Source organism: Rhamphochromis longiceps, linkage group LG13 (genome assembly GCF_057381845.1).
Source record: "Rhamphochromis longiceps isolate RC_006_pf linkage group LG13, R_longiceps_female_GT1.1, whole genome shotgun sequence".
Classification (NCBI taxonomy): Eukaryota; Metazoa; Chordata; class Actinopteri; order Cichliformes; family Cichlidae; genus Rhamphochromis; species Rhamphochromis longiceps.
Window position 1 is genome coordinate 39,315,433 of NC_140569.1, and position 26,527 is coordinate 39,341,959.

At 43.1% G+C, this 26,527-nt stretch overlaps 2 protein-coding genes across 2 annotated transcripts in view; both read right to left on the reverse strand.

Moving 5' to 3' along the window:
- Positions 1 to 6,906: 6,906 nt before the first annotated feature.
- Positions 6,907 to 16,910, reverse strand: polr1c (RNA polymerase I and III subunit C). Its single transcript, XM_085427239.1, has 9 exons — positions 16,757 to 16,910; positions 16,365 to 16,436; positions 15,444 to 15,551; positions 15,139 to 15,271; positions 14,475 to 14,606; positions 14,217 to 14,369; positions 11,570 to 11,719; positions 11,354 to 11,470; positions 6,907 to 7,231 (listed from the first exon to the last, which is right to left on the reverse strand). Exons 1-9 carry the CDS (start codon positions 16,826 to 16,828, stop codon positions 7,113 to 7,115), a joined length of 1,056 nt encoding a protein of 351 aa, XP_085283365.1. The 5' UTR covers positions 16,829 to 16,910; the 3' UTR covers positions 6,907 to 7,112.
- A 3,911-nt stretch (positions 16,911 to 20,821) lies between these two features.
- Positions 20,822 to 26,527, reverse strand: part of LOC146656492 (uncharacterized) — an 8,517-nt gene continuing 2,811 nt past the window's right edge. The window contains exon 2 of the mRNA XM_085427972.1: positions 20,822 to 22,484. Within this exon, the coding sequence (XP_085284098.1) occupies positions 21,002 to 22,477 (1,476 nt within the window). The 5' untranslated portion in view covers positions 22,478 to 22,484 and the 3' untranslated portion in view covers positions 20,822 to 21,001. The remainder of the gene's footprint in view (positions 22,485 to 26,527) is intronic.

The following is a 26,527-nucleotide window of genomic DNA, read 5'->3' on the forward strand; positions in this document are numbered from 1 at the left end:
ACAGGGAATGACGGACGCAGAGTGATGTAGAATTTACCAGAGAAAGGACTGAGTCCTAGACGTCATCTGACATAGATATACCCAACTCCTTCTCCCATGTGGACTTGAAGCCTACAACGGGAGCTGGGGTTACACTGCAGTTTATTATAAATGCCTGATAGTTGGAAATTAAGGAGCTCGTCCAGTAAGTTAGCAGCTGGAGCTTCTGGAAAATTGGACAGGTGGGATTGCAAAAAATGTCTGAGTTGTAAATACCTAAAAAAGTGAGTTTTGGGATACTGTATTTTTTTGACAGCTGATCAAATGATACTAGTTTATTGTGTACAAAGAGATCTTTAAAGCAAATAATACCTGCTCTAGACCAGACCTGGAACAAGTTGTCCAAGGTTGGGGGGAGGAATAGGTGGTTTGAAAGGATGGGGCTTTGAAGTGAAAAATTATTAAGATTGAAATGTCTCCTGAACTGCGCCCACACCCTGAGGGAGTGCCGAATTATCGGATTAGATGTAAAGTTGTCAATGGATAAAGGAAGAGAAGAACCCAGAAAGAAGGCAAGAGAAATACCCTGCGTTGAGTCTAATTCCATTGCCAGCCAGCTGGTGGGTCCCACACCCTCCCCAGACTTTAACCACTAGGTCAGGGACCGAATATTGGCAGCCCAATAGTAAAAGCGGAAGTTGGTGAGTGCCAGACCCCCTTCAATCTTAGATTTCTGTAAATGCACCTTAGCTACCCGTTTACCCTTCCAAATATAAGAGGAGATTATAGAGTCTAGAGTTGTAAAGAAAGACTTGGAGATGAAGACTGGTAAAGATTGAAATAAGTATAAGAATTTAGGAAAGATGTTCATTTAAATTGAATGAATTGACTTTGTGTTCAGTTTGACCTATTTGTAGACCCTGAACAAGTTTACTGCTTCGAAAAAGCATTGCTAAGGGTTCAATAGCTAGATCAAATAACAACGGGCTAAGGGGGCAACCCTGACGTGTGCCTCGTTTAAGTTGGAATGGTTTTGATTTCTGGCTATTGGTGCAAACAGACACAACAGGGGAGAAGTATAGGTACTTGATCCATGAGATGAAATTGGGACCGGACCCAAATCTCTCCAGCACAGCAAATAAATAGTTCCATTCGACACGGTCAAATGCTTTTTCCGCATCAAGCGAAGAACACATTCTGGAGTGTCATTCTACCGAAAAGCTGTCTGGGCCAGGGAACTTCCCTGACTGCAGAGAGAAAATTGCAGCGCTAATCTCTTCTTTGGAAAATGGCGCATCCAAGATCTCTCTGTGGGTGTCTGCCAGCTCAAGAAAGTCTAAGCTTTTAAGAAAATTTGTGATTAGTGAGTGGTCGGTGGGAGATTCAGAGGAATAAAGCTTCAGATAATATTCCCTGAACGCATCATTGATTTTGGCATGATCAGTAACGAGCCCATCGTCTGAGTTAATGGCGGTTATACACTGACATGGCTTTAGACCCCTTACTTGGTTAGCTAGGAGTTTGCCCGATTTCTCCCCATTCACAAAAAATCCAGAATGAAGAGTGACTTCCCTATAGACAAAAAGACAAGAAAAAAACCAAAACAAAAACACAAGGGAAGACTGACAGCGCACTCTGTTAGTGGAAACAGCACAGTAGAAAGGTATGGAAAAGAAACCCTAAAGCAAAAACAAACTAATAAAAATACTAACCACACCCTGCCACCCAGTAAAAACAGAGAGAAAAAAGGGGGGATATAGTTACATAGACAGTGGTAATGAAGGCAACACAAGTGAATAAATTAAATAAAAATAACTATAAATATAAATATATAAATTCTTCTACATCTGAGTTAAGATGGAACAGAAGGGTATGGAATTAAAACGCTACGTCACCTGACCATATCTCCGGCGCCGACAGTGAGTCCAGCACCTTTTGAAAAGGTTGTAAGGTGCTTAAAAAACAGAGGAAGGAAAAAAAGGGGGGGTTATCGTCCGAGTAAAGGTGCTGTGTTGATCAGAAAGGCAGTCTGTCTCAGTTACTGTGCGGGTGGCACAGTAGGTTGGTGGTCGATGTATCGCCGGGCCTCTTCAACGGAGCGTAGCCACCTCCTCTCTCCTCCGGCTAAGGTGATATGGAATGACTCAAGGTTACAACCTCTCTTTATAGACTTTGAAGTTCTGTCATGTGGAATTCTTTTCAGTGTGTCATCATTCTATGAAAGAAGCAAACAGACTGCATGTCTGTGATGCCACAGAGTAGACCAGCTCTAGCCAAGCCGAGTCAGGAAGCCTTTCTAATTTGTAATGGAAGTGCGTACCACAATTTAGGAGCTCAGAGAGGAAGTGTGGGGCAAGACCATTTAATGCTTTAAAAACAAATAAAAGAATAAAATAAAAGAATAAACGGAACTCTAAAATGGACAGGCAACCAGTGTAGTGAGGATAAAACGGGAATAATATACTTGTCAGAGTACCTGGGTCATTGACTCAGCGTTTCAGTTTGGACTTTTGTCACTGTAGCTGACGCTGAAATGTTTGTGTGGGTTGATTCAGTAGCCTGATGGCCTGTGGATCAGTGTTGGTCAAGTTACTTGAAAAAAGTAATCAGTAACTAATTACTGATTACTTCCCCAAAAAAGTAATCCTGTTACTTTACTGATTACTTATTTTCAAAGGTAATTAATTACTTAGTTACTTAGTTACTTTTTAAAAACACGATTTACAACCTGAAGAGGTGAAAAAGCGATAGATCTTTCAGCCCAATTCTACTTTTTCTGCATAATCCATCATACAAAATGTAATCAAATGGAAAAGTCTCTTTTTAAAACTTGTTTTATTAGTTTTAATCTTTTAACTTTATGCATCAAGCAAAAATTTAATTATATGCAACATTCTCTGACTGGAAGAAATTAGTTTAACATTTAAACCTATTTTCTGCACATTCCAGCACATAAAATAAAATATTTTGTGTGTTTACACTCAGTCTTTCAAATAGATGCAAGTAAAACACAGCAGAAAATAAATAAAGTCAAAGACTCAGCGGTCCTGTTGCTCTATTTTCACCTGTAAAGCAGGAGTGGGGTAGGCGGAGGTTTACCCTGGTGCAGGTGTGCCGCGGTCAGTGGAAGAATCCGCGAGTTTCTCTGTGAGTTTCCCATCACGTCGTAGCTACTCGGTGCTTGTTGGAAGTTTAGGGGTTTTTTCGCTGTAAAAAGAAGTTTTCTTCCCACGCACAGCGGACACTAATGTTTTTGTCACTTTTTATGGAATCAAACTCAAAGTAAGGTCAGTACTTCCACGCTTTAAACGCTGCACGCTCATACTCTCTCTGCACTCGATATATGATCCATTGTTGATCTGCACACAGCTGTTGTCACGAACGTCGCACTCGCTTACGTCACTGTCATGAGACGTTCTCGCAGAAAAATCACGGTTTTAGTAACGCAGTAACGCAGCGTTCCTACGGGAAAGTAACGGTAATCTAATTACCGTTTTTGCAATAGTAATCCCTTACTTTACTCGTTACTTGAAAAAAGTAATCAGATTACAGTAACGCGTTACTGCCCATCTCTGCTGTGGATTAGTGATGGGATTTACGGCTCTTTCGGCTCCAAACCGGCTCTTCAGGTTGTTTTGTTGCTTTAATTAATTTATTATTAACAATAATATAAAATTATGCACAAAAGTAATTACTAATGTAAAAAAGTGGCTTTATTTATATATGTTTATATATAAATAAATACGGTGGCCCCTAGAGACAAAACACGTACAAACTCCAAAGCTTTCACACTCCTGTATCGTCTGCCAGATGGTAGGAGTGTGAACAGTGTGTGCTGTGGGTGGGTGCTGTCCTTAATGATATAGTTTGCCCTGAGTGTTGTAAATGTCCTGTAGTGGTACTCCACAGATGAGTTGTGCCATTTTGATGACACGTTGGAGAGCCTTCCTGTCCTGAGTTCCCGTAGCACACTGTGATGGAGTTTGTCAGGATACTCTCCACTGTGCATCTGTAAAAGTTGCTGAGAAGTTTGGAGGTTAATCCAAATTTTCTCAGCTTCCCTAGGAAGAAGAGTCGTTGTTGAGACTTCTCGATGATCTGCCGTGTGTTATGGGTCCAGGTGAGATCCTCACTGATGTGGGTGCCAAGGAATTTGAATGTCTTCACCCTCTCCACCTGAGTCCTGTTGATGCATAGTGGGGCGTGCTGCTCTCTCCTCATTCTTGGGTCAATAACCATCTCCTTAGTCTTCTCAGCATTTAAGGAGAGATTATTTTCCAGGCACCAGCTGAGCCACCTCTTCCCTGTAGGCAGTCTCCTCTCCAGCAGTAATCAGCCTGACGATGGTTGTGTCATTTAATGATGGAGGTGTTGCTTTGGGAGGGGACACAGTCATAGGTGAACAGGTGTACAGGAGTGGACTGAGCACACAGCCTTGGGGAGTCGCTGTGCTCACTATCTTTGTACCTCATGTCCCGGTACCAACTCTGACTGCCTGGAGTCTGCCTGTGAGGAAGCCCAGGACCCAGAGACAGAGGGGGGTGTCAGTCCAAGAGTAGAGAGCTTTTTCATGGTGGGATGATGGTGTTGAATGCTGAGCTGTAGTCTATAAACAGCATTTGAACATACATGTCCTTGTTTCCGAGGTGTGAGAGGGCTGTGTGGATAGCTGCATTAACGGCGTCCTCGGGAGAGCGATTCCTCCGATATGCAAATTGCAGAGGGTCTAATCTGTCCGGGATGGCTTCTTTGATATGGGACATGACAATCCTCTCAGAACACTTCATTACAATTTGAAGTGAGTGCAATGGGGCGAAAGTCATTCAAACAGGTTATTTACGTGGGGAGGGGCACTATGATGGTGGTCTCGAAGCATGTGGGCACAGCTGACTGGGTGAGGGACAAATTGAAAATGTCTCTGAAGAGCAAACACTCAAAGCATGGCCTGGGATGTTGTCAGGGGAAATCAGTGATGTGTTGGAGGCCCTGCCACATTCGGCGGGATTCGAGTTGTTGTAGTATCCCTCCAGCTTCAGTCTGTATGTGGGTCATATCTGGCCTTTTTGTAGCGCTCTGTGCCACCAGAGGCAAACGCAGTGGAGTGTGCATGTAGCATGGAACGTACCTCACAGTTCAACCATGGTGTCTGATTTGGATATGTTTTGTAGCGCTTGGTGGGGACAATATTGTCAATGCATGTGGTGAGGTAGCTGGTGACCACTGGTGCATATTCCTTTAAATCCACAGAGCAGTCCTCTCTCATGGCAGCAGTCTTAAACACGTCGCAGTTTGTAGCACCAAAGCAGTTCTGAAGCACCGAATCAGTCTTTTCGCTCCAAGCTTTAGTAATTTTACTTACTTGGGGGGCTCGTTTGAGGAGCTGCCTGTTTGCCAGATAGAGGAACACAGAAATGTGGTCGGACTGTCCAAAATGCGGGCGAGGCACTGCCTTGTATGCACCTCTTACATTGCTGTAGACCTGGTCTATGATGTTGTTATTCCTTGTCGGAAAGCTCAAGTATTGATGGAACTTTGGGACCACAGTCCTGAGGGTGCAGTGATTAAAATCCCCGGCAGCAACAAACGCAGCAACTGGGTGAGCAGTCTCGTGTTTGCTGATGATGTCATGCAGTAGTCCTAGCGCTGTGGTCCAGTGTTGTTGATGTAAATGCATACACCGCCGCCTTTGTTTGTACCCGAGGCAGATGTGACGTACGGGACAAATCACGTTCCTTTTCACCTCAATATGGATGTATTGTAATTGGTCCAGCCCAGAGTCGATCATGACCACTCAATCCACCACCTTTCATTGTTTATAACGTTAGAAACAAACAAACAAACAACATCAGCCTACCTGGCAAATGCCCGGTATGCCCGATGGCCAGTCCAGCTGTGCAAAGTATCCACAACTTTTGGACAGTAGTGCATACAGTTGGGTCAATGGTATGTTTTTCATAGTTCTGCCTGTGCGGACCACAATGGTGAATTTGAAATCACACTGTCAAGACGGGACAGAAGTGCACACTTTTAGACTCAAAGGGCTCAACAGAAGTTCTGTAACTGTTTATGAGTTACATTATATACAGTCACCCATTATCACAAGCTCAAACGTAACTGGACAAACTAGTACAATTTTAAATGTAAGGAAAGGTTTTTGTAGTCTAGTCTAGAAAAATATCCCATTTCTTTGCCTTAAGAAAGTCTTTGGTTCGGTTTCCATTTTGCTTTGGGTCGCTATCCATGTAAAGCTCTGTCAGTTTTGTAGCATTTGACTGAAGCAGAGGACATAGTTTTGTGTGTTTCATAATACATCCTGATACTTCTATCACACAATCAATAAGCACTACTGACTTCATCCCACTGTCAACCATACATACCTATGCCATTACACTGCCTCCATCATATTTGATACATGTGGTGTCCAATCAAGAGTTGCTTCTCTCCTCCTCCGTGTCTCTTTTCCCAGCTTAATCTGTCCAAACATTCTTTACCAGAACTGTTTACATGCTTCCTGGTAGTCGGATCTGGGATTCTCCTTCTAGAAAATAAACAGTAATTTCTCTTGATTGCAGATTTTGGCGACGATAAACATACCTCCTTTTACTTTACTAAGTACATCCACTTCTGTGGTCTTCTGGACCTGTTGGCAGCAAGTTCCTTTTTTAACAATGAGTTTGGCATTCTTGCAGTGTTTTTCTCTCTAACTGAGAAGCTCGAAAACAAAATAGATCTCATGGTGGTCTCCTTCATTTGGACTGAAATCTCTTTGGATCTCATATTGTCAGTCAACTGTCCAATTTGGTTTTGAGTCTCTAACGATGGAGAACCGTGCATAAAAATAGCTGTAATTCCTAAACAGTTAATGCTATTTTATTTAGAAAAGAGAAAAAAGTGGAAAGTACTCTGACAGTCAATAATATTAAGATGTTTGTCTTCAATTCAACATTTGTTTAATGGAAAGTATACAAAATACCAGACAAAGCTGTATATACATACTCAGATGATACCAACAAAACACCTGCATTTTGAAATTTCTGTGTACTCTTTATCAGTATAGAATATTTGAACACAGTCATTCCACTGACAGCATAGTAAGAACCGTCCGAGGTCTGACGGGCTGCTCAGTCATCCTTTCATTCCATAGCAGTCGAGTCCAGTTCATTGAGAAACCTCTGACATTTAGCCACGAGGACCTTAATCGCCTCTGTGACTAAGACGTCTGGAGGCAGGATCCCGGTGGATTCCACTGTAACTGTAAAAGAAAAAACATCCATGGGCTAAAATAGTGTAAAGACAGTGATGCACGTATTCACGTATAAGATTGACGAACTGTGCGCTCTGAACAACCACAGACTATACCGTGAGTGCAGCTTGTTTATCTTCACGGAGACGTGGCTAACCGAGCTAACGCCGCAGGCTAACGTAGACCTATGCGGTTTCACATCCGTGAGAGCCGATAGGGACACGCAGGCCAGCGGAAAAAGCAGAGGTGGGGGACTCATTGTCTACGTTAACAACAGATACTGTAACCCTGGACACGTCTCCGTTAAAGTTTCGGTATGCCGTCCGGACCTGGAGCTGCTAGCTGTTAGCTTGCGGCCATATTATCTACCTCGGGAGTTCAGTCATGTGATCTGTGTGTGTGTTTACATCCCTCCGAGGGCCGACGCAACAGCTGCCTGTGAGAAAATACACACAGTCACAGCAAGACTTCAGACACAAAACCCCGAGGCTTTCATTATTATATCTGGAGACTTTAACCATGCCACACTGGACTCTACTCTGGCTGCTTTTCACCAGTTTGTGAATTGTCCCACAAGGAGCAACAGGACAATTGACCTACTGTATGCTAATGTGAGAGATGCATACAGAGCCACCCCCCTCCCCCCACTAGGGAAGTCAGACCACAATCTGGTTTACCTACAGCCACAATACACACCCCTCGTCCAAAGGCAGCCGGTCACAACGCGCTCCATCCGGAGATGGACCCCAGAAAAGGAGGATGCTCTGAGAGACTGCTATGACACCACAGACTGGGATGTGCTCCTGAGCCCACATGGTGAGGACATAGAGGGGGCGACACACTGTCTTACAGACTACCTCAACTTTTGTGTGGACACAGTCGCCCCTGCTAAGACGGTACGGTGTTATCCTAAAAACAAACCGTGGGTAACACAGGAAGTCAAAGCTGTCCTCAACATGAAGAAGAAGGCTTTCAGGAGCAAAGTGAAGGAGGAGATGAAAGCAGCACAGCGGGAGGTGAAACGCTGCCTGAGGGAAGCAAAGGACACCTACAGGAGGAAGGTGGAGCAGAAGTTGGAGAGGAACAATATGAGGGAGGTCTGGAATGGTGTGAAAACCATCACAGGCCACAACACCAAGAAAAGCACAGTGGGGGGGACTGTGGAGAAGGCAAACGAACTCAACAACTTCTTCAACAGGTTTGACCAGCCCACAACCCCCCCACCCTCACCCTCACCTTCACTGCAGAGTCCTCTCCCCACTCTCCTGCCTCCCTCGCTTCCCCCCCTTCCTGACACCATGACACCCCCCTCCTCCAATCCCTCTCTCAGCAGCAAGACATCTCCCCCCCACCCTCACCTTCACTACAGAGTCCTCTCCCCACTCTCCTACCTCCTTCGCTTCCCCCCCTTCCTGACACCATGACACCCCCCTCCTCCAATCCTTCTCTCAGCAGCAAGACATCTCCCCCCCCACCCTCACCTTCTCTACAGAGTCCAATCCCCACTCTCCTACCTCCCTCGCTTCCCCCCCTTCCTGACACCATGACACCCCCCTCCTCCAATCCCTCTCTCAGCAGCAAGACATCTCCCCCCCTCCCCTCCTCCCAAACATCTCCCAGTGTCACAGTGGATCAGGTCAGGAGACAACTGAGGAAGCTTCGCCCCAGAAAGGCAGCAGGCCCAGACAAGGTGTGTCCTAGGATGCTAAAGGCGTGTGCTGCTGAACTTGGGGAGCCGCTACAACGAGTCTTCAACCTCAGTCTGCGACTGGGGAGAGTGCCCGCCCTATGGAAGACATCCTGCATCGTCCCGGTCCCCAAAAGGAACCGGCCCAATGAGCTGAATGACTTCCGACCGGTGGCACTGACGTCACATCTTATGAAGACTCTAGAGCGGCTCTTCCTCAACCTCCTCCGACCACAGGTACAACATGCCCAGGACCCACTACAGTTTGCATACAAGGCGGGTGTCGGAGTGGAGGATGCCATCCTGTACCTCCTACACAGAGCCCACTCACACCTGGATGGGGGAAAAGGCACGGTCAGGATCCTGTTTCTTGACTTTTCCAGTGCCTTTAATACCATCCGGCCCTGTATGCTTCAGGAAAAACTGAACAGGATGGAGGTGGACCCCTGCCTGGTGGCTTGGATCTCCGACTACCTCACCGACAGACCACAGTACGTCAGGCTGAAGGACATCACGTCTGACACTGTGGTCAGCAGCACAGGAGCACCACAGGGAACTGTGCTGTCCCCTCTTCTCTTCACCCTGTACACCTCTGACTTCTGCTACAACTCTGAATTATGCCATATTCAGAAGTTTGCAGATGACACAGCCATCATGGGGTGTATCTGGGATGATCAGGAAGAGGAGTACAGAAGTCTGGTGAGGAACTTTGTCGCATGGAGTCACACAAACCACCTGCAACTCAACACCTCAAAGACGAAGGAACTGGTTGTGGACTTCGGGAGGTCCAGAGCAGGTCCACTGCCGGTTCAGATAGAGGGGGAGGAGGTGGAGGTGGTCAACAAGTACAAGTACCTCGGGCTGTGGGTGGACAATAAACTGGACTGGTCATGCAACACAGAGCACCTGTATAAAAAAGCCCAAAGCCGACTGTACTTCCTCAGGAGGCTGAGGTCTTTTAACATCTGCAGGAAGCTCCTGAGGATGTTTTACCAGTCGGTGGTTGCTGGAGTACTTTTCTATGCTGTGGTGTGCTGGGGGAGCAGCACAGCAAAGAGGGACTCATCCAGGCTGGAGAAACTGATCAGGAAGGCTAGCTCTGTGGTCGGCATGAAGCTGGACACTCTGGTGACAGTGGCAGAGAAAAGGACATTAAAGAAACTGATGGACATTATGGACAATGCTGGGCATCCTCTGCACACGGCCATAAACAACCAGAAGAGTCTGTTCAGTGACAGGTTGCTTCTCCCAAAGACAAGAACTAACAGACTTAAAAACTCCTTTGTCCCACACGCCATCAGACTGTTTAACTCCTCTCTGGAGGGGAGAGGGAGGGGAAACAGGAGGACAAAGGAGGGGGGAACAACTAAGCTGTAGTGCCTCTTCACCTCACTGTACAATACCTTGTGCAATACTTTTGTAAATAGTCAACAGTGCAATAGACTCAATACTTGAAATGTGCAATTCACTTGTATTTTTATTTTTTATTCCTATTTATCCCCTTCGTATATTTTATTTATATTTGTCTCTGTATTTATATGTGTGTGTGTGTGTGTGTGTGTGTGTGTGTGTGTGTGTGTGTGTGTGTGTGTGTGTGTGTGTGTGTGTATGTATAACAATTCTGTAACTGTAACTTCGGTCGTTGCTGTGCTTTTTTGGAAGTCGAATTTCCCAGAGGAACCCACCTGAGGGATTAATAAAGTTCTATCCTATCCTATCCTATCCTTCAAAGTCTGTGCAAGCGTAGAAATTAGTGCTGTCAGCGTTAATCTTGTTAAAATGACGTTTACGCCATAACCGCATTAACGTGGCAAATCTCTGTTAGCAAGTTAGCGCGGATCACCGGCGCTAACGTGTTAACGAGCTAACCGTGCAGCCCCACGGGGTCCTGAGTTATCGCATTCAAAAGATTTTCAGAAAACTCGACCTCTGACCCCTGGCTTTAAGTTTGAGGTCACTGAACTCGTCTGAGGGTTTTAGTAGATGCACCTATGGTATCAATTTCACAACTCTAGGTGAGTAATGCAATCACAAACTTAAGTGTCCACGTCGCCCACCCAGTAGGGTGACTACAACAACCAATCAGCTTATTCTGGCCGAGGGGTAAACACCGAAAAGAACACCGACTAATAATCAGTACAGATATAGTTTAGCATACAAGTGAATGCGCATCTGTCCAACACCAAGACTCATTATCATTTATCATTTCAGGTATGGATTGACCCCTTGAATAAAGCAGCAGTGGTTTCACAGCATATAGACTTCAGATTCTTTGAATGCCGCGATCTCTCAAACTGACTCTGTTACAGACTGTGTGTGGAATAAACAAAGAGACAGGGCACTGATTCATGGTTTTAGGAGTGGCTAGGCCACTGTAAAAGGAATATTTGCATTTTTATCAGTGAGTTTGCATGGTGTCTTATAGCAGCTACACATGAACGTACAGATGAAATGGTCTCGCACTCGTCCAAGCTTCACCACATTCTTCAGGTCACTGTGTCGGAGGACTTCCCGGCTGCATGTGTCCAGGCGACTGTTCACAACTTTGGCAACCTTTGTCCCTTAAATACACAAAAAATGTGATAACATTCGCAGCATCAGGTGACTGACTGCAGGTTAATACAATGTAACTTGTTGAATTTAAGTGAAGCCACTCTTACCATTAATATCTTCCAGGTCTATAACTCCTCGTGAGAAGCACTGTTTTAATCGCTCCGCCTTCTCTCCCTCCACCACCTCCAGGAGGGTGATCTCTGGGAGGAGGCGGTAACTCGCTGTGGCCACTGGGGAGAACTTGGCATGGTCTTTGCCTAAACACACAACAGAGGACACACTTTAGCATTAGGCAGCAGAAAATACTGTTTACAGACTATCCCGTTATTTGGACTGATAACATCCAAGTAGTATGTAAACTGCTGCATTCACTTCAGCACATCCTGAAAACATTCCACCCTTAGCTTGAGATGTTTTAGTAGTGCACCAGCCACATACCCAGGGTCACCTGTTAACTCACATTTCATCTTGTACTTGAACTCCCTGCAGCCAGAACGTGATATTATGGAAAAAGTCAGCCACTCCTGTACGCCACCATTTGGTGCACACACCTATCTAAAGCCCTACAAACACACACGCACACACATCTCACTGAAAGTCTCAAAACACAATGGACACATATGGAATTATGTAGTAAACAAAAAAGTGTGAAATAACTCAAAACATGTTTGATATTTTAGGTTCTTCAAAGCAGTCACCCTTTGCTTGGATTACTGCTTGTCACGCATTCCCTGAAATGCTTCTCTTGTCCTGAAGGAGTTCCCAGAGATGCTGAGCACTTGTTGGTCCTTTGGCCTTCACTCTGCGCTCCATCTCATCCCAAACCATCTCCATTGAGTTTAGGTAATTTTGAATAAATCCCCAACAGTGTCACCAGCAAAGCACCCCCCCCACCATCACACCCCCTCTCCTCCATGCTTCAGTAGTATGAGGGTCCACACAGATGTCCGTTGGCCAGGCCTTTTTTTGTGACTGTATGTACTCATCTGCTGAGAATTTACATTACAACCCAACAACTATGAATTCAAAGAAATATAACAGGAATTACTATTCAGGAATCTGGCCTCCAGCTGCTCGTGTCGATGTCCGCAGCAAAGTGTAATCCAGGCATTATAGCCGATTCAGTGTTGCCAATTAATGCATGTGCATACACATCTTTGGACTGTGGGAGGGAGCCAGCGTACCTTGAGAGAACCCACACACACAGGAAGAGCATGCAAACTGAGGACAGAGAGCCCCTGACCGACCAGTGGATTCAAACCCAGGAGTTTCAAACCCTAATGGGACCACGTGTATCCCAAACCAATAAAGTGTGACATGGAAGCACTTCAATATATAAAATGTTGTTAAATCAAAGATTGTTTAAAACACTATTGTATAATGTTACTGGAGCCAGATGTAACACATATATCCCAATGGTTTGTGTCGGACTGAGAAATTTCTTAATATCAGTTTGATGAAATTAATCTGAAGATGTTTCTAAACTGCAGATTCTAAGTGTGTGCTTAGAAACCATCAAAGGTTGGATGGCCGACAACTTCCTCCAACCTAATGAAGAAAAGACTGAAGTCCTTGTATGTGCTCCAGACAGACATGTACCTGACATAATGAATGCTCTTGGTCCTCTTTCAACATTTGTGAAACCGTCTATCAGGAACCTCGGGGTAACCTTTGATTCTGCTCCTACCCTGGATGTCCACGTCAAATCTCTGGTTCGGTCCTGCTTCTATCATTTAAGAAGCATTTCTAAATTGAGCCCTACAGTGTCTCATACTGAACTGGAGATTGTTATTCATGCATTCATTTCATCACGATTGGACTACTGTAATTCACTGTTTACATGTCTAAACAAAAACTCCCTGGAGCGTCTGCAGATTGTCCAAAATGCTGCAGCAAGGCTTCTGACAAAACATCTAAATGGTAAATAAATGGCCTGTATTTATATAGCGCTTTTCTAGTCCCTAAGGACCCCAAAGCGCTTTACATATCCAGTCATCCACCCATTCACGCACACATTCACACACTGGTAATGGTAAGCTACATTGTAGCCACAGCCACCCTGGGGCGCACTGACAGAGGCGAGGCTGCCGGACACTGGCGCCACCGGGCCCTCTGACCACCACCAGTAGGCAACGGGTGAAGTACTCTCATGTAACACCGTTGCTTATACAGCTGCACTGGCTCCCTGTTGAATTCAGAGTCCACTTTAAGATTCTGGTTCTGACCTTTAAGGCTCTTCAAGAACAAGCACCAGCCTACATCATTGAACTTTTACAGCCCTATGTCCCTAGCAGGTCCCTGAGGTCTTGTGATCAGGGCCTACTTGTTATTCAGTATACAAGACTGAAAAGCAAGGGTGACAGAGCTTTTGCCACTGTGGCCGCCAGACTGTGGACTCTCTTCCTCAGAACTTAAGATCTGCAGACTCAGTGATTACTTTTAAAAAGCAGCTAAAAACATCTTTTTAAAATTGCATTTTGTTAACTTTTGACTGTTTTTTTCTTTTATACCTTGTGAAGCACTTTGTGATCTTTTATCTAGAAATGTGCTATATAAATAAAATTTTACTTACTTACTTACTTACATGTTACATTACCTACTTACTGCAGTGTATTATGAGCATCTCTGTCCAGCCAATAGAAATAATGCATTGTTATTATAATGTAAATAATAATAATAATAATGCTCCTGTTTCTGTTTGCCTGTTTAGTGTCTCTATCTTCAGCACTGCAGCCGCTCAGAGACAAAGCTTACCAATTCCTTTGACACAGTGCATGACAATGTCCAGCTCTTGTCCCGGTCGTAGCTGAGCTATCAGAATGTCATCATGCACAGGCCCAATACAGCAGTCTGCAAACACGTCTGCCTGGTTCCCGATGGGGACCCACTTTATGTCCTTGGAATAAACTATGAGCAGATAAAAGTGGACAGAGCAGATATCTGCAATTAGACAGGAATACTTTTTTTTTACTAGGATATCTGCACCATTTTGTGACACCTAAAAATACCCACCCATGTGGTTTAAGTACAGCTCTCGTGGGTCTGATGAGTCTTTGCTTGCTCTGGGATTCCTGCTGCACTTAATCTTCAGCTGCAGTTGAATTGTGTCTATTTCTGAACCCTCTTCCTCTGCAGACTCCTCCCCTAAAAAAACCAAAGCAGCATTTTAGACATGTTGCTTAACATGCTGCACATCATCACTGTTAAATCAAGTGCAGGAGACACTGGAAATTTGCAGCTCATGAAATTATAAAAAGTGATTATTTAGTCTTTCAGTCACAGCACAAACCTGCGGACAGATGGCTGACTCCACATTCACGTGGAGTCACAGCTTTTTCCCCACCAAGCACAGCTACAGGACGAGATGTGTTCTAAAGGTACTAATGCTCATAACGCATGAATGAACGAGGCAACTAGAACATGGCATAAGTAGGAAGCAGGCATGACCTCTCCGTCATATCTGTTTCAGATGCTCAGTACAACTGAGGTCAGGCTCATTGTCAAGTTTCAGTTTCTGCAGCACAGCAGGAAAACTGTCTTTATTCTTAGACTTATGACTAAGCAAGATGTTATCTAAACCGGCACTTTGTCACATGACAAGAAGATGACACAGTGGGATAAAATGAGCATTGGTGTCAACTGCCTTATGGGTGAGTGGTTCAATATGATGCTTTACCAGTGTTTCTGTACTCAAACAGACGAGGGTCAGCTTTGATGGGGATGAGGCCTAATCTGTGGGCCAGGACTTCGTCTTGGACAATGGAGGTATTACTATAGATGAACACCTTTTCTGTAGCCATAGTAGGCACCTAAAAAAAATTAAATAATAATTAGCAGCTTTCAAAATATATTTGCATAAAATGAATAAACTAAATGCCTAAATTCACAAAATGTACACGTTCTTCATCAACCAAAGTCCCTCACATAATGAAAGTTCAAGACCAGGTCTGAAACCGTAGTGACACAACAAAACAAGCTCACCTCTGCCAGTAAGATCCTTCTGAAGGCATTGGCAATGGCTGCATCAATCCCCACCATGTCGAACTCCATACTGTTTTCATCCAGATGCACGACATCGATTCTGAAGTTCTGCAAAGAAACAGGAGAGTTCCATTTCTATTTAGAATCGCACGCATTTGTTAAAGGCACAAGTCAAGCACTGGTCTTATTTAGCACGTTAGTCACTCTAGTCTGTACACATCTTTGTCCAAATACACATTCAATACTTTTTACTGGTGGACAGACAAATGTAAGGAAAAGGCAGGTGACTAACATAACCTAAAGGTGCTGCTGGCGTCGAATCAGGCCAGGAATGATGCTTAGAGTAATTATGACCCTGTGGTGTGTTAAAAGCAGTACTTTGGTTAAATGCTTTAAGTTACTACTGAACGGCTGCACTTCAGCCGCATCTCGATTACTTGATTAAAAATGAAATGTGGTGGTATGCATAGGTGAAATTACAAATCTGTTGCTGTGCAAACATTTAGGGGTGGCTGTAGCTCAGGTGGCAAAGCAGGTCAGCCACTAATCAGAAGGTCGGTGGTTCGATCCCAGGCTGCCTCCTGGCTGCATGCCAAATATCCTTGGGCAAGATACTAACCCCGTGTTTGCCTACTGGTGGTGGTCAGAGGGCCCGGTGGCGCCAGTGTCCGGCAGCCTCGCCTCTGTCAGTGCGCCCCAGGGTGGCTGTGGCTACAATGTAGCTGCCATCACCAGTGTGTGAATGGGTGGATGACTGGATGTAGTGTGAAGCGCTTTGGGGTCCTTAGGGACTAGAAAAGCGCTATACAAATGCAGGCCATTTATACACATTTTGGAAAAGCCATGTGAGATTTACAGAAGAAAACTGATGACATTCGTCCTCCCAGCGTTTACAGGGCCACCGCAGTGACAACATTTTACCTTTTGAAATTTCTCCACGTTCCAAGTGTCGTCATATCCGGGGTAGTTTCCAGGGAAATCCGTAGTATGAACCTAAGAGCAACAGATAAATAATGGCTGAGAGTAATAAGAGACAACAACAGCACACAGGTCCACAAGTATGATCAGACACATTCTGTCGGGGATACCTAGTTTGGCACGACACCGGCAGGTGATACTACTAGTGAATAATCAACGCAGAAACACATTCTGCTTTCACCTCCTTGTTGTATATTATAATAAGTGCTCATTAAGTAATATTAATGCAGTCCGTGTCAAACACGCGTATCAGTTAAAGCGTGTCAGTCAGAGCCTCACTACCCCACAGAGGACATGCTGTACGTCTCCAAATCCACGATCACAGCCGCACTTACATTCGTCACACCAAATTCTCCCAATATTACTCGATTCCGAATTTCTTCCACGTTCTCCATGCGGGCTGCCATTTTGCCGAGTGGGCGGGGAGTCTTTGGCTCCGCCCGCACCTCCTTTACGGTACAGTAGTGGTTCTCTCCTCTCCATCAGCAGCTGTATGAATCAGGGGGTTTCTCTCTAATATGCACGCGGAGAAATTTGGCTCTTATACGGGAGACAAGATCAAAATTGCAGCATCGGGTGTTTTTCACAGTATGCTCATACTGCAGTGTTCATGGACTTTGCGCCAGTTCACACTGAGTGATGAATAAAAACTGCAGTCATTCGTCAGTAGCACTCGGAGGCACTGTGTGGTTATCGGTGATGAATAATCAGTTCTTTGTGGTTGATATGGTGGTGATAGACGCAAAGGCCAACATCAAGCACTCAGCCTACGAAAAAGAACTCGGTGGGATAAACTGTGCATTGAGTAAAAGTCAGTCGTTTAAAAATGATCTAGTTTCAAGTCTTGATTTCCGCTTTAGTTTTTGGCGTCTCCCCCATCCTTATTTCATGATTTGGTTTGGTCCAGGTGCACGCGCTCCTAGCTGATGCTGAGCGCTAGAAGGGGGTGCTTGTTTTTGTCCTTTTATTCAACATGTAATTGGTGCAGGCAGACCCTTTTTAAAAATCACTTCATCTGACGACCTGCTGCCAGGCCAAACCTCTGGCTCAGCTGTCCGGCTCTGCGTATACACTCCTGAAATCTGAAGAAGTAGGTGAGATTTTTTGTGTTAAAAATGTGTCAGATTAATAATAAATAATAATAATAATACATTTTATTTAAATAGCGCCTTTCAAAGCACCCAAGGACACTGTACAACAGATAAAAACTGGAAATATACACAATGATAAAAATAGAAGATAAAGTTAAAACATACAGAAATTTAAGAATAGGCAATTTTAAACAGATGAGTTTAACACATTTTAGTTGCCTTTACCGTGTTAAATAATAATAATATATTAATATATATATATATATATATATATATATAGTTTAATTATCATTAACAATATTAAAAAGTTAAATAAAATGGCTTGCACATGTCTCATCAATCTTACACAAAATCAAAAAAAAAAACAAAACTATTTATCTCTGCAAAATATTGATCCATGTCTGCTCAGTGTTATATTTTTAGGGCCGGAGCCTTACACTATGGACCAGGGTTTTGACTTATCCAGGTAACATCAGGGTTAACCCTGGGTAAATTGCCATGGTAACCTGTTCTGGAGTAGGTTTGAAATCATTGCCTACTGACCAATCAATTCTCCAGAAAATAGTGTCACCATTCCATGTCTGACAGAGTATTAGGGGCACATTAAGTTAAACAAAAAGTGTTAATTTTCAGATTAAAGATGGAATTTTGAGATTAAACTTAAAATACTATTTTGAGAAAAAAGTTGAAATGTGGAGACTGCAGTTGTCATTTTAAGCCAGGGCTGTCGAACTGCAGGCCTCGAGGCCCGGTGCCCTGCAGGTTTTAGATATCACCGTGGGTCACCACACCTGAATCAGATGATTAGTTCATTAACAGGCTTCTGGAGAAGTTCAAGAGGAGGTTGCTGAGGAGGTCATTTAGCCATTTAAATCAGCTGTGTTGGATCAAGGACACATCTAAAACCTGCAGGACACCGGCCCTCGAGGCCTTGAATTTGACTCCCCTGCTCTAGAAAATGCCATGCATAGACGTCGTCATCTATTGTATTGGGTCTTGTGATACAACATACATCGTGTTTATTGCTTGAGGGTGTAAACCATCATTATCCTTGCGTCTGTCCAATGCCAGGTATTTCATTTTGTACACAGTCGTGTGTTCTTCCTTCTGACCAGATGCAGCTTTCTGCAATCTTTTCAAAGCTCTTACAAGGAAATTATTTCCTTCTAACTAAAAACAATTCTGAAGTATGATCACAAACTCATGTACACAAAGCGTTTTCTAGAAGGCTTTAATCTCCACATTTCAACTTTACTCTCAAAATATTATTTTGAAGTTAATCTAGAAATTTTGAATCTAATCTCATAATGATCAATAATATATATTTTTTCTTAATGTGGTCCTAATATTCCTTTGTATCCCTCGGACCTCTGTGCTCAAACAGCAGGAGGGCCTGAAGTTTAATAATACCATGTAATGTCTTTATGTTTCCCTGGATCTGGATCCGGTCTTTTATCAGTTCCCAGAGTCAGAACCAGACACGGAGAAGCTGCATTCAGCTTTTATGCTCCTTATATCTGGAACAAACTCCCAGAAAGCCTCAGATCAGCTGAAACACTCAGTTTATTTAAATCCAGGTTGAAGACTCACCTGTTCTCAGCTGCATTTGAATAAAGCACCAAATCCACACTTTTAAGCTTAAATTTCAAAACTTACATTTAACTACTGATTTTATCTACTGTTCTGATTTTATCTGTTTCGATTTTATATACTGTTGTTTGTTTGTTAGTTAATTAGTTAGTTTATTTGCTTGTTTTAATCAATTTTAAATCATGCTTTTTATTTGTTCTTGTTTCTAATGTCTCTGTAAAGCACTTTGAATCACCTTGTTGTTGAATTGTGCTATACAAATAAACTTGCCTTGCCTTGCCTAAAGAGCATCTGCAACAAATAATAAATAATGTAGATTTTTAATGCAATGCTTTCTCTGTTAGCAGCAAACATTGCAATATTTTTATTGTTCTATAAGCTTTCATATCAGATCCTGAAACAGGACATCTGCTATGTACTTGCACAACTTCTATCAAATTTGCACTAAGTTTGAATTGTGTTTTTATATGTAATCTTTACTCTTGAACCATAAACAGCAGAGTCTGTAGATAAAGAAGTAAAAACTAAAACTGTTGGGAACGTGTGTTATAGATTCTCGTGGAGTTTTTTGTTAATCGGTCACATTTATAGTTCACCTTGTAATCGGAAGGTTGCCGGTTCGAGCCCCGGCTTGGACAGTCTCGGTCGTTGTGTCCTTGGGCGAGACACTTCACCCGTTGCCTACTGGTGGTGGTCAGAGGGCCCGGTGGCGCCAGTGTCCGGCAGCCTCGCCTCTGTCAGTGCGCCCCAGGGTGGCTGTGGCTACAATGTAGCTGCCATCACCAGTGTGTGAATGTGTGTGTGAATGGGTGGATGACTGGATGTAGTGTGAAGCGCTTTGGGGTCCTTAGGGACGAGTAAAGCGCTGTACAAATACAGGCCATTTACCATTTTACTTTGATCTGTGACAAACTGACGTGATTTCCACATCTCCTTTATCAGGTTGTGGGACTGTATTTAAATTAATTAAAATCTTATTGTGTATTGTATCCTTTTTACAAAAGTGTTGCATTTTATTGGTATATGCTTTTGATCTTCACAATTTTTTCTTTTTTTTTATAAATCACAGTTTGATAACATCTCTGAGAAGGTGGCACTCATAGGGATCATTTTCTGTAGAAGGGTCATATGATGTGAACTCGCAGGGGAAACGCTGGGTTAACTTGATGAGTTGATAACCTTCACTCACTGTGTTTTACACACCACTGTGCAGTTAATCGTGAGTTATTATTATATTAAGATATGGGGAACTTCAGGCATTTTTCATTCATGAAACACTCTTAATAAAAGGTAGAGATTCAGTTCAACAGCTAGAACTAGATTAGATGAAAACATTGACAATTTTAATGACCAATAAAAATGCAGCATTAAAGAGGTGAAACGTGGAAGTTTTAGCAGTTTCCCAGAGAACTGTCATGGAGTCTGTTAACTCCAAAAGAATGAATGTTATTTAGACGTTGGTACTGTACTGTTTGTGCAAAACTGGCAGTGAAAAGAGATGTTGACTGAGCTAAACACCAATTTAATTAACAGTAATAGTGCACAGAAGCATATTATGGACTACTGATGAATGATGTCTGCATCCACTGAGAGAGAAATAGAATATGTCCCTGGGTAATATTTCACTGAGAAATGATGGAACAAAAATTTGTTGTTTTTTGTTTTATTTCTTTTTAACATTTTCTTTGTCATAGTGATCTTTAATCATTATCAGGCTTTCATAATCTTTACAATATTTGAATAAGGATCACTTTCTGAAAAGTTTTTCCATTCAATTTGGTATAGAGGTTTGTCTTATAAGAATGCAGTATCATCCAGACATTTGAGGTTGACGCTATGAGCAGCCCTTGTGGCTACTAAGCACAGTGTTCAGGTCCTGTTCATCTGTCAGGTGCTCAGTTAATCAACAGCTGCAGAGCTGCAACTGCAGCAAGCCGGAGATTGGAGGTAGCCCATCATCCTTCTTTTTCTGTAACAGCCAGCATTCCTGACTTGCTGGGAGGGGTTGGGGTTTTGCTGTGAGAGCTTGGCCGCACGGTTTGCTGTCTCCTTGATCTGCAGCTCAAGGTGTTTCTGGATGGCGAGACCCAGCTCCTCAGGGTCCACGGAGGCCCCATAGACCTCCCATGTCATCCCTTCTGCATCCCACTTCACTTCCTTGACTGGGGACTTAGGTGCACCACTCGCTTTTTTGTCTCTGTCGCTGTCAGTCTGGCTAGAAGACATCTTACTCTTGTTAGCTTCTGCCAGATAGATCTGAGGGAACACATGAGAACCGGTGGTCTGATTTGTCTGCACCCCGATATCTCTCAGAACTTTTTGGGCTGTCATAGTTCCCATGTCACGCGTTGTGATTCTTTCTTGGCCAGTTGTCGTACTGCACCAGTCATCTTTACCTAAGTGTTTTTGGGAGCATTGTGGGCCAGTACCAGGTGGCAGTGAACTAATCCAGGAGCAGCTCAGATTGCAGCAACGCAGCAAATGTTTGGCATCTAAGCCAGTCTCACTAACAGAGGAGAAGAGGCGAGGCAGTGTAAGGTGGTTTCCTGCTGAAGAAGGTGGTACTGGAGGCTGGATACTGGAGTCTGCCAGACGTGGCAGCATCTGCGAGGGGGCTGGAATAGGCTGAGGATGGCAGTAGGCAGCAAATGTATCCTCAAAATTGGCATGGTGGATATAGGAGCTGCAACAGTGTGGCTTGTCACATTTAGTGGAAAGAGGGCCGCCTTCTCCTTGACACTGCGCTTTGATATCTGCGTCATCAGATGAGATACAGAGACCTCTCCTCTGAGGATGCTGTAAGCTACAGTCTCCACTGCAAATAGTGGTAACAGTGTTGCACTGATGTAGCTGCATGGGCTGCTTGCAAGCCATCATGGAGTGAGTCTCAGCCTCTTGGACGCTTGCATCTCTGCTGTGGAAAGCAATTTCAGTTTTCGCCAAAGGCAAAGTGTCCGAGTGACTCCTGTGAACAATCAGGGTGGCCAGCTTCACATTCTGCTCTGTTCTGATGGTCTCAGGATAATTAGTGTTTGTATTCACAACTATCTCATCATTGTCTGAAAGTGTTTCTGTCACAACTGGACGAAGTGGGTGATTTGAAGCCATGATGAGCGGGAAGTGTTCAGATGGGCTTTGTTGGTGTTTAGCGGTTTCTGTTGCAGTAGGAGTTGAATGACATTGTTCTTCACAGATTTCACTGGGGGATTTCTCCTGGCAGTTGTAACATGGTCGTTGAGGCAGTCCAGAGGGTGATGTTACTTGTGTAGGTGTCTCTGTGGTGTCAAAGACGGACTGGTTGGAAAAAATAGGCTGCAGTGGAATAGTTCCTCCCATTGGATGCAGCTCTGACATGGGACGCCCTGCCTCTGCCATGGAAGGCCTTTAGGAAGAAATACAACATATTGTGTAGGTGACAGCACAGATACAACAGAGCAGAAAACAGAATAATAAATGCATACTTTAATACTGCATTCATTATTTAATTCAATAGAAATACTAATACTTATTTGTTCACAATAGTGAATTGTGATGTATTTTCCAGCTGACAAGATGAATTTATTGTAATCATTTGCAAAAAATAAGCACAGTCCACAAATGACTGTTTTTAAAATAGCTACAGTGCTACATGGTGCTGTAGTAACATAAATCATTACAAATTTTCAGTGTTTACCCAATTTTTAATAAACCACCATGGACTTGTACACTAGAAGGACAGTGCATATGTTGAACAAAGTTGAAGACGGAGCTGCAAACAGGAGGAAACGAGGAAGACCACAAAAAAGATCCATGGCTGTAGTGAAGGAGGACATGCAAACGGTTGGTGTGCCAGAGAAGAATGGTAAGGATAGGGTGAAAGGAAGGCAGATGACCTGCTGTGGTGACCGTTCTAAGGCTTGCACATGCTATGCTCATTGTGAGCAATCCTTTAACCTCCAACCTGCCACCAGCTAAAGGTTTTTCCAATGTTTCTTTAAACTACTGTAAATCTTGAACAGTTTGTGCAATCTTAAAAATTCCAATGGTTTCTGAAAGGAGCGACTCAGTGCTTTTCATTCATTAAGTCATTAAGGTAATCACAAGCACAGCGCCACAGCAGCATCAGGAAGATGAAGGTCGAAAGAGAGTGCGAAGGAGTTATACAGAAAACTGACATTATGTTTGACATTTTGTTTTTGCTGTGTTTTTCATGTTTCGTGCCAAGTTTTTTGTATTTTTGTTATTTTAAATTTTACTTATCACCTATCAGCAAACGTGCACTGCCCAGCCTTCTTCCAGCACCTGAAAAAGCAGGGATTTGAGGCTTGTAGAACAGTGCAGAGTGGGTTGATTATCCACTCGGGAAAATGTTGGATAAAAGTGAGCACCAGCGCTGTGCAGAGATGTTTTAGGGTTAGGGTTAAGTTAAAAAGGAGCACACAGAACCAGGCTGAATAACAACAACCCACATTCATCAAGAATCTAATATGGGATCATATTGGTGACAGCACTTGGAACCATAAGGCAACAGGAAATAAACTAGACTCTGCCTGTGACTCACTCTTTCTCCTTCCATCTCCTCTGATCCATCACTCTCCACTTGCTGTCCATCTGACAACAAGGCACAATTTGCTATTGCATTGATCTATTACTTAATTATCCACACTTAAACTCGTTTCACCTAATCCATGATAAAGTAATGACAGAAGAATGTTATAGAACCAAAGCACTGCAGTTGTGTTTATTATTGTTTTTATAGTTGAGTAATAACTTAAAAAAATCTATACACAAACACACACACGGACATACAGTGAGATTTTATACGTTCTCCACAATACTGTATATACTATGGCCACAATAAAAACTGATCCACAATCTTTTCCTTATTATTTATTCCTAGTGATATAATAATAATAATAATAATAATAATAGCAAAAAAATTAAGTCATACATATAAAATAATGTATTTATGATAATTCAGTTTGTTTGACTATTCACTCTGTGCAGGCAGAAAACTTATTAAATGTTTAAACTGTAGAAATAGAATCATTTTGCTGCTGTAAAATCAGCATTTTGTCATATTTGAAATATAAATCTAATATATTCTGTTTCTTAATTATTTTCTTTAAAACAGAATCTGTGTGTGTGTGTTCTTACTATCATAATTATAATGCACATTAGATGCTTATTAGATGCCCCGCGACTATGTGCTCCACAAATTATTTATGACCAGTGTTGGGTGTAACGCGTTACTGTAATTAAGTTACTTTTCCACTGAAAGAGTAGAGTAACTGATTACTGTTCATTTTTAGGTATTTCAATTACAGTTACTTACAATGTACTTGCGTTACATGGTAAAATAATTAAACTGGCTGAATATTTCATTTCAATCATTTGTCTTCTAAACGTAGAAGTAAACTCTGCCGCTTTAACATGGCTGTAGTGCAGCTGCGCGTCATTTCACACCGGTTTGCTGCACAGTCGTTTTCTACAGCGGAAGCTGTCGGACTGAAGCGAGTGGCTGTTTTTTGAGGTGGACATATTCCCGTCTCTTCACTTTTCTGAAACGAGCAGACAAGAACATTACAGTAATATGTAAAAACTATGGGCTGCTGTTCATAGCACGAGTCATCTACTGAAGCGCCTGACACGGAGCATAGACGAACACTTCTGAGCGATCCTTGTTCATCATCCATGGATAACACCGCGGCAACTCCCGCTAGGCAGCAAAACCTGATTTTACTTCAGCAGCGCAGAAAGCGTCTGAAGGTGAGCTTAAAAACGACTGCAGGCTACACTGTGGAAGAGATGCTGCCGCTGCGTACTGCAGAGTCTCCGTCTTTATTCATTATTTAAAGAGTTTAATTTCTATCGTCTGCCACTCGAGGTTTAGAGGGATTCTAAGAAGTATTTGGTTAAATTACTTATTTAGTAATTAAGTTACTTTTCTGACAGTAATTAGATAAGTATTTAAAATACAATATTGACTAAGTAATTAGTAATGAATTACTTTTTTAAAGTAACTTACCCAACACTGGTTATAACTATAGAATAAATAGTGTTTCTCGCTCATTTCTCATATCTAGTGGTATTTTCACATACAAGCTTGGAATATTTCCTCATTAGAGAAATTAGTTTTCATCCCCTAAAGCTAGACTTGGTAACCTGGGAGGGATTGCCAAGGCAACTGCCTCTGGCCACTTTTGCCACTGCCTGCCACAAAGTAATAGACCACCCAAAATCTTCCTTAGATTAGATCCACAAGGCAGGCTCCCAGTATTTCTGCTCTGTGTGAGGTTACTTGGTTATATTATCTCCATAACGGTCATCTGATGAGAACCATTCATCAATCCAGCCACCTTTCAGAAAAGCTATTTTCTGCTGCTTGACCAGCAAACTGACAGCTTCACTTTCACACTCAGCTCTCGCTTCACTACAGTGTAGAGCCTGATCATCGAGCTCCCTCCCTAGAACCGGCTCCAGGATAGGGCCTCATCCTCCCTTTAACCCTAACCAGTTGCAGCAGATGGCCACCGATTCTTAAGTCTGGTTCTGCCTGATGTTTCTTCCTGTGAAAAGCGAGGGGGGTCATCTGACTGTTGGACGTTTTTCTGTTTTCACGCTATTATTGTGCGACCTTTCCCCCCTTAAATAGTTTAGAAATTCAATTCAGTTTAATTGAATAAACCCTATTTGGGCAGGATAGACTGGTCCCTTGATTCAATTCTTTTTATAGGTGTCGGGTGAAGCGCTCCGTCTTATCCAGGACACAGAACTGTAAAATAATCACTTTAGGGCTAAAAAAATGTTGAATAAACAGAAAGCGTATTAACACTGGCACCTTGAATGTCTTTCCAAGTCATTCCAGCCAACTTTCACCCTTGAGTATAGAGCAATAAATAATATAAAACCATAAATTTTGTTTGTACACACCCAGTCAAAAGTTTGGACACACCTTCCTGTTTAATAGTTCTTGACTTTCAATACTTGTGAGCCTGTCAGGGTTCATTGGTGGAATTTCTTGCCTTCTTAATGGAGTCGGGACCATGAGTTGTGTTGTGTAGAAGTCAGGTTGGTAAACAGCTGACAGCCCTATTTGACGGTTGTTAGAATTAATATTTTGGCAAGAACTGCAAAAACCATCAAGTGCTATGAAGAAACCGACTCACACAAGGACGCCCCGGGAATGGAAGAGCAAGAGTCACCTCTGCTGCTGAGGATAATTCATACGAGTCACCAGCCTTTGTGTTTAGTTGGACCTTCATTTATTTTTCAACAGCACAATGACCCCAAACACAACTCCAGGCTGTGTGAGGGCTATTTTTCCAACAAGGAGAGTGGAGTGCTGCGGCAGATGGCTTGGCCTCCACAGTCACCTGACCTAAACTTAGTAGAGATGGTTTGGGATGAGATGGAGCGCAGAGTGAAGGCAAAAGGACCAACAAG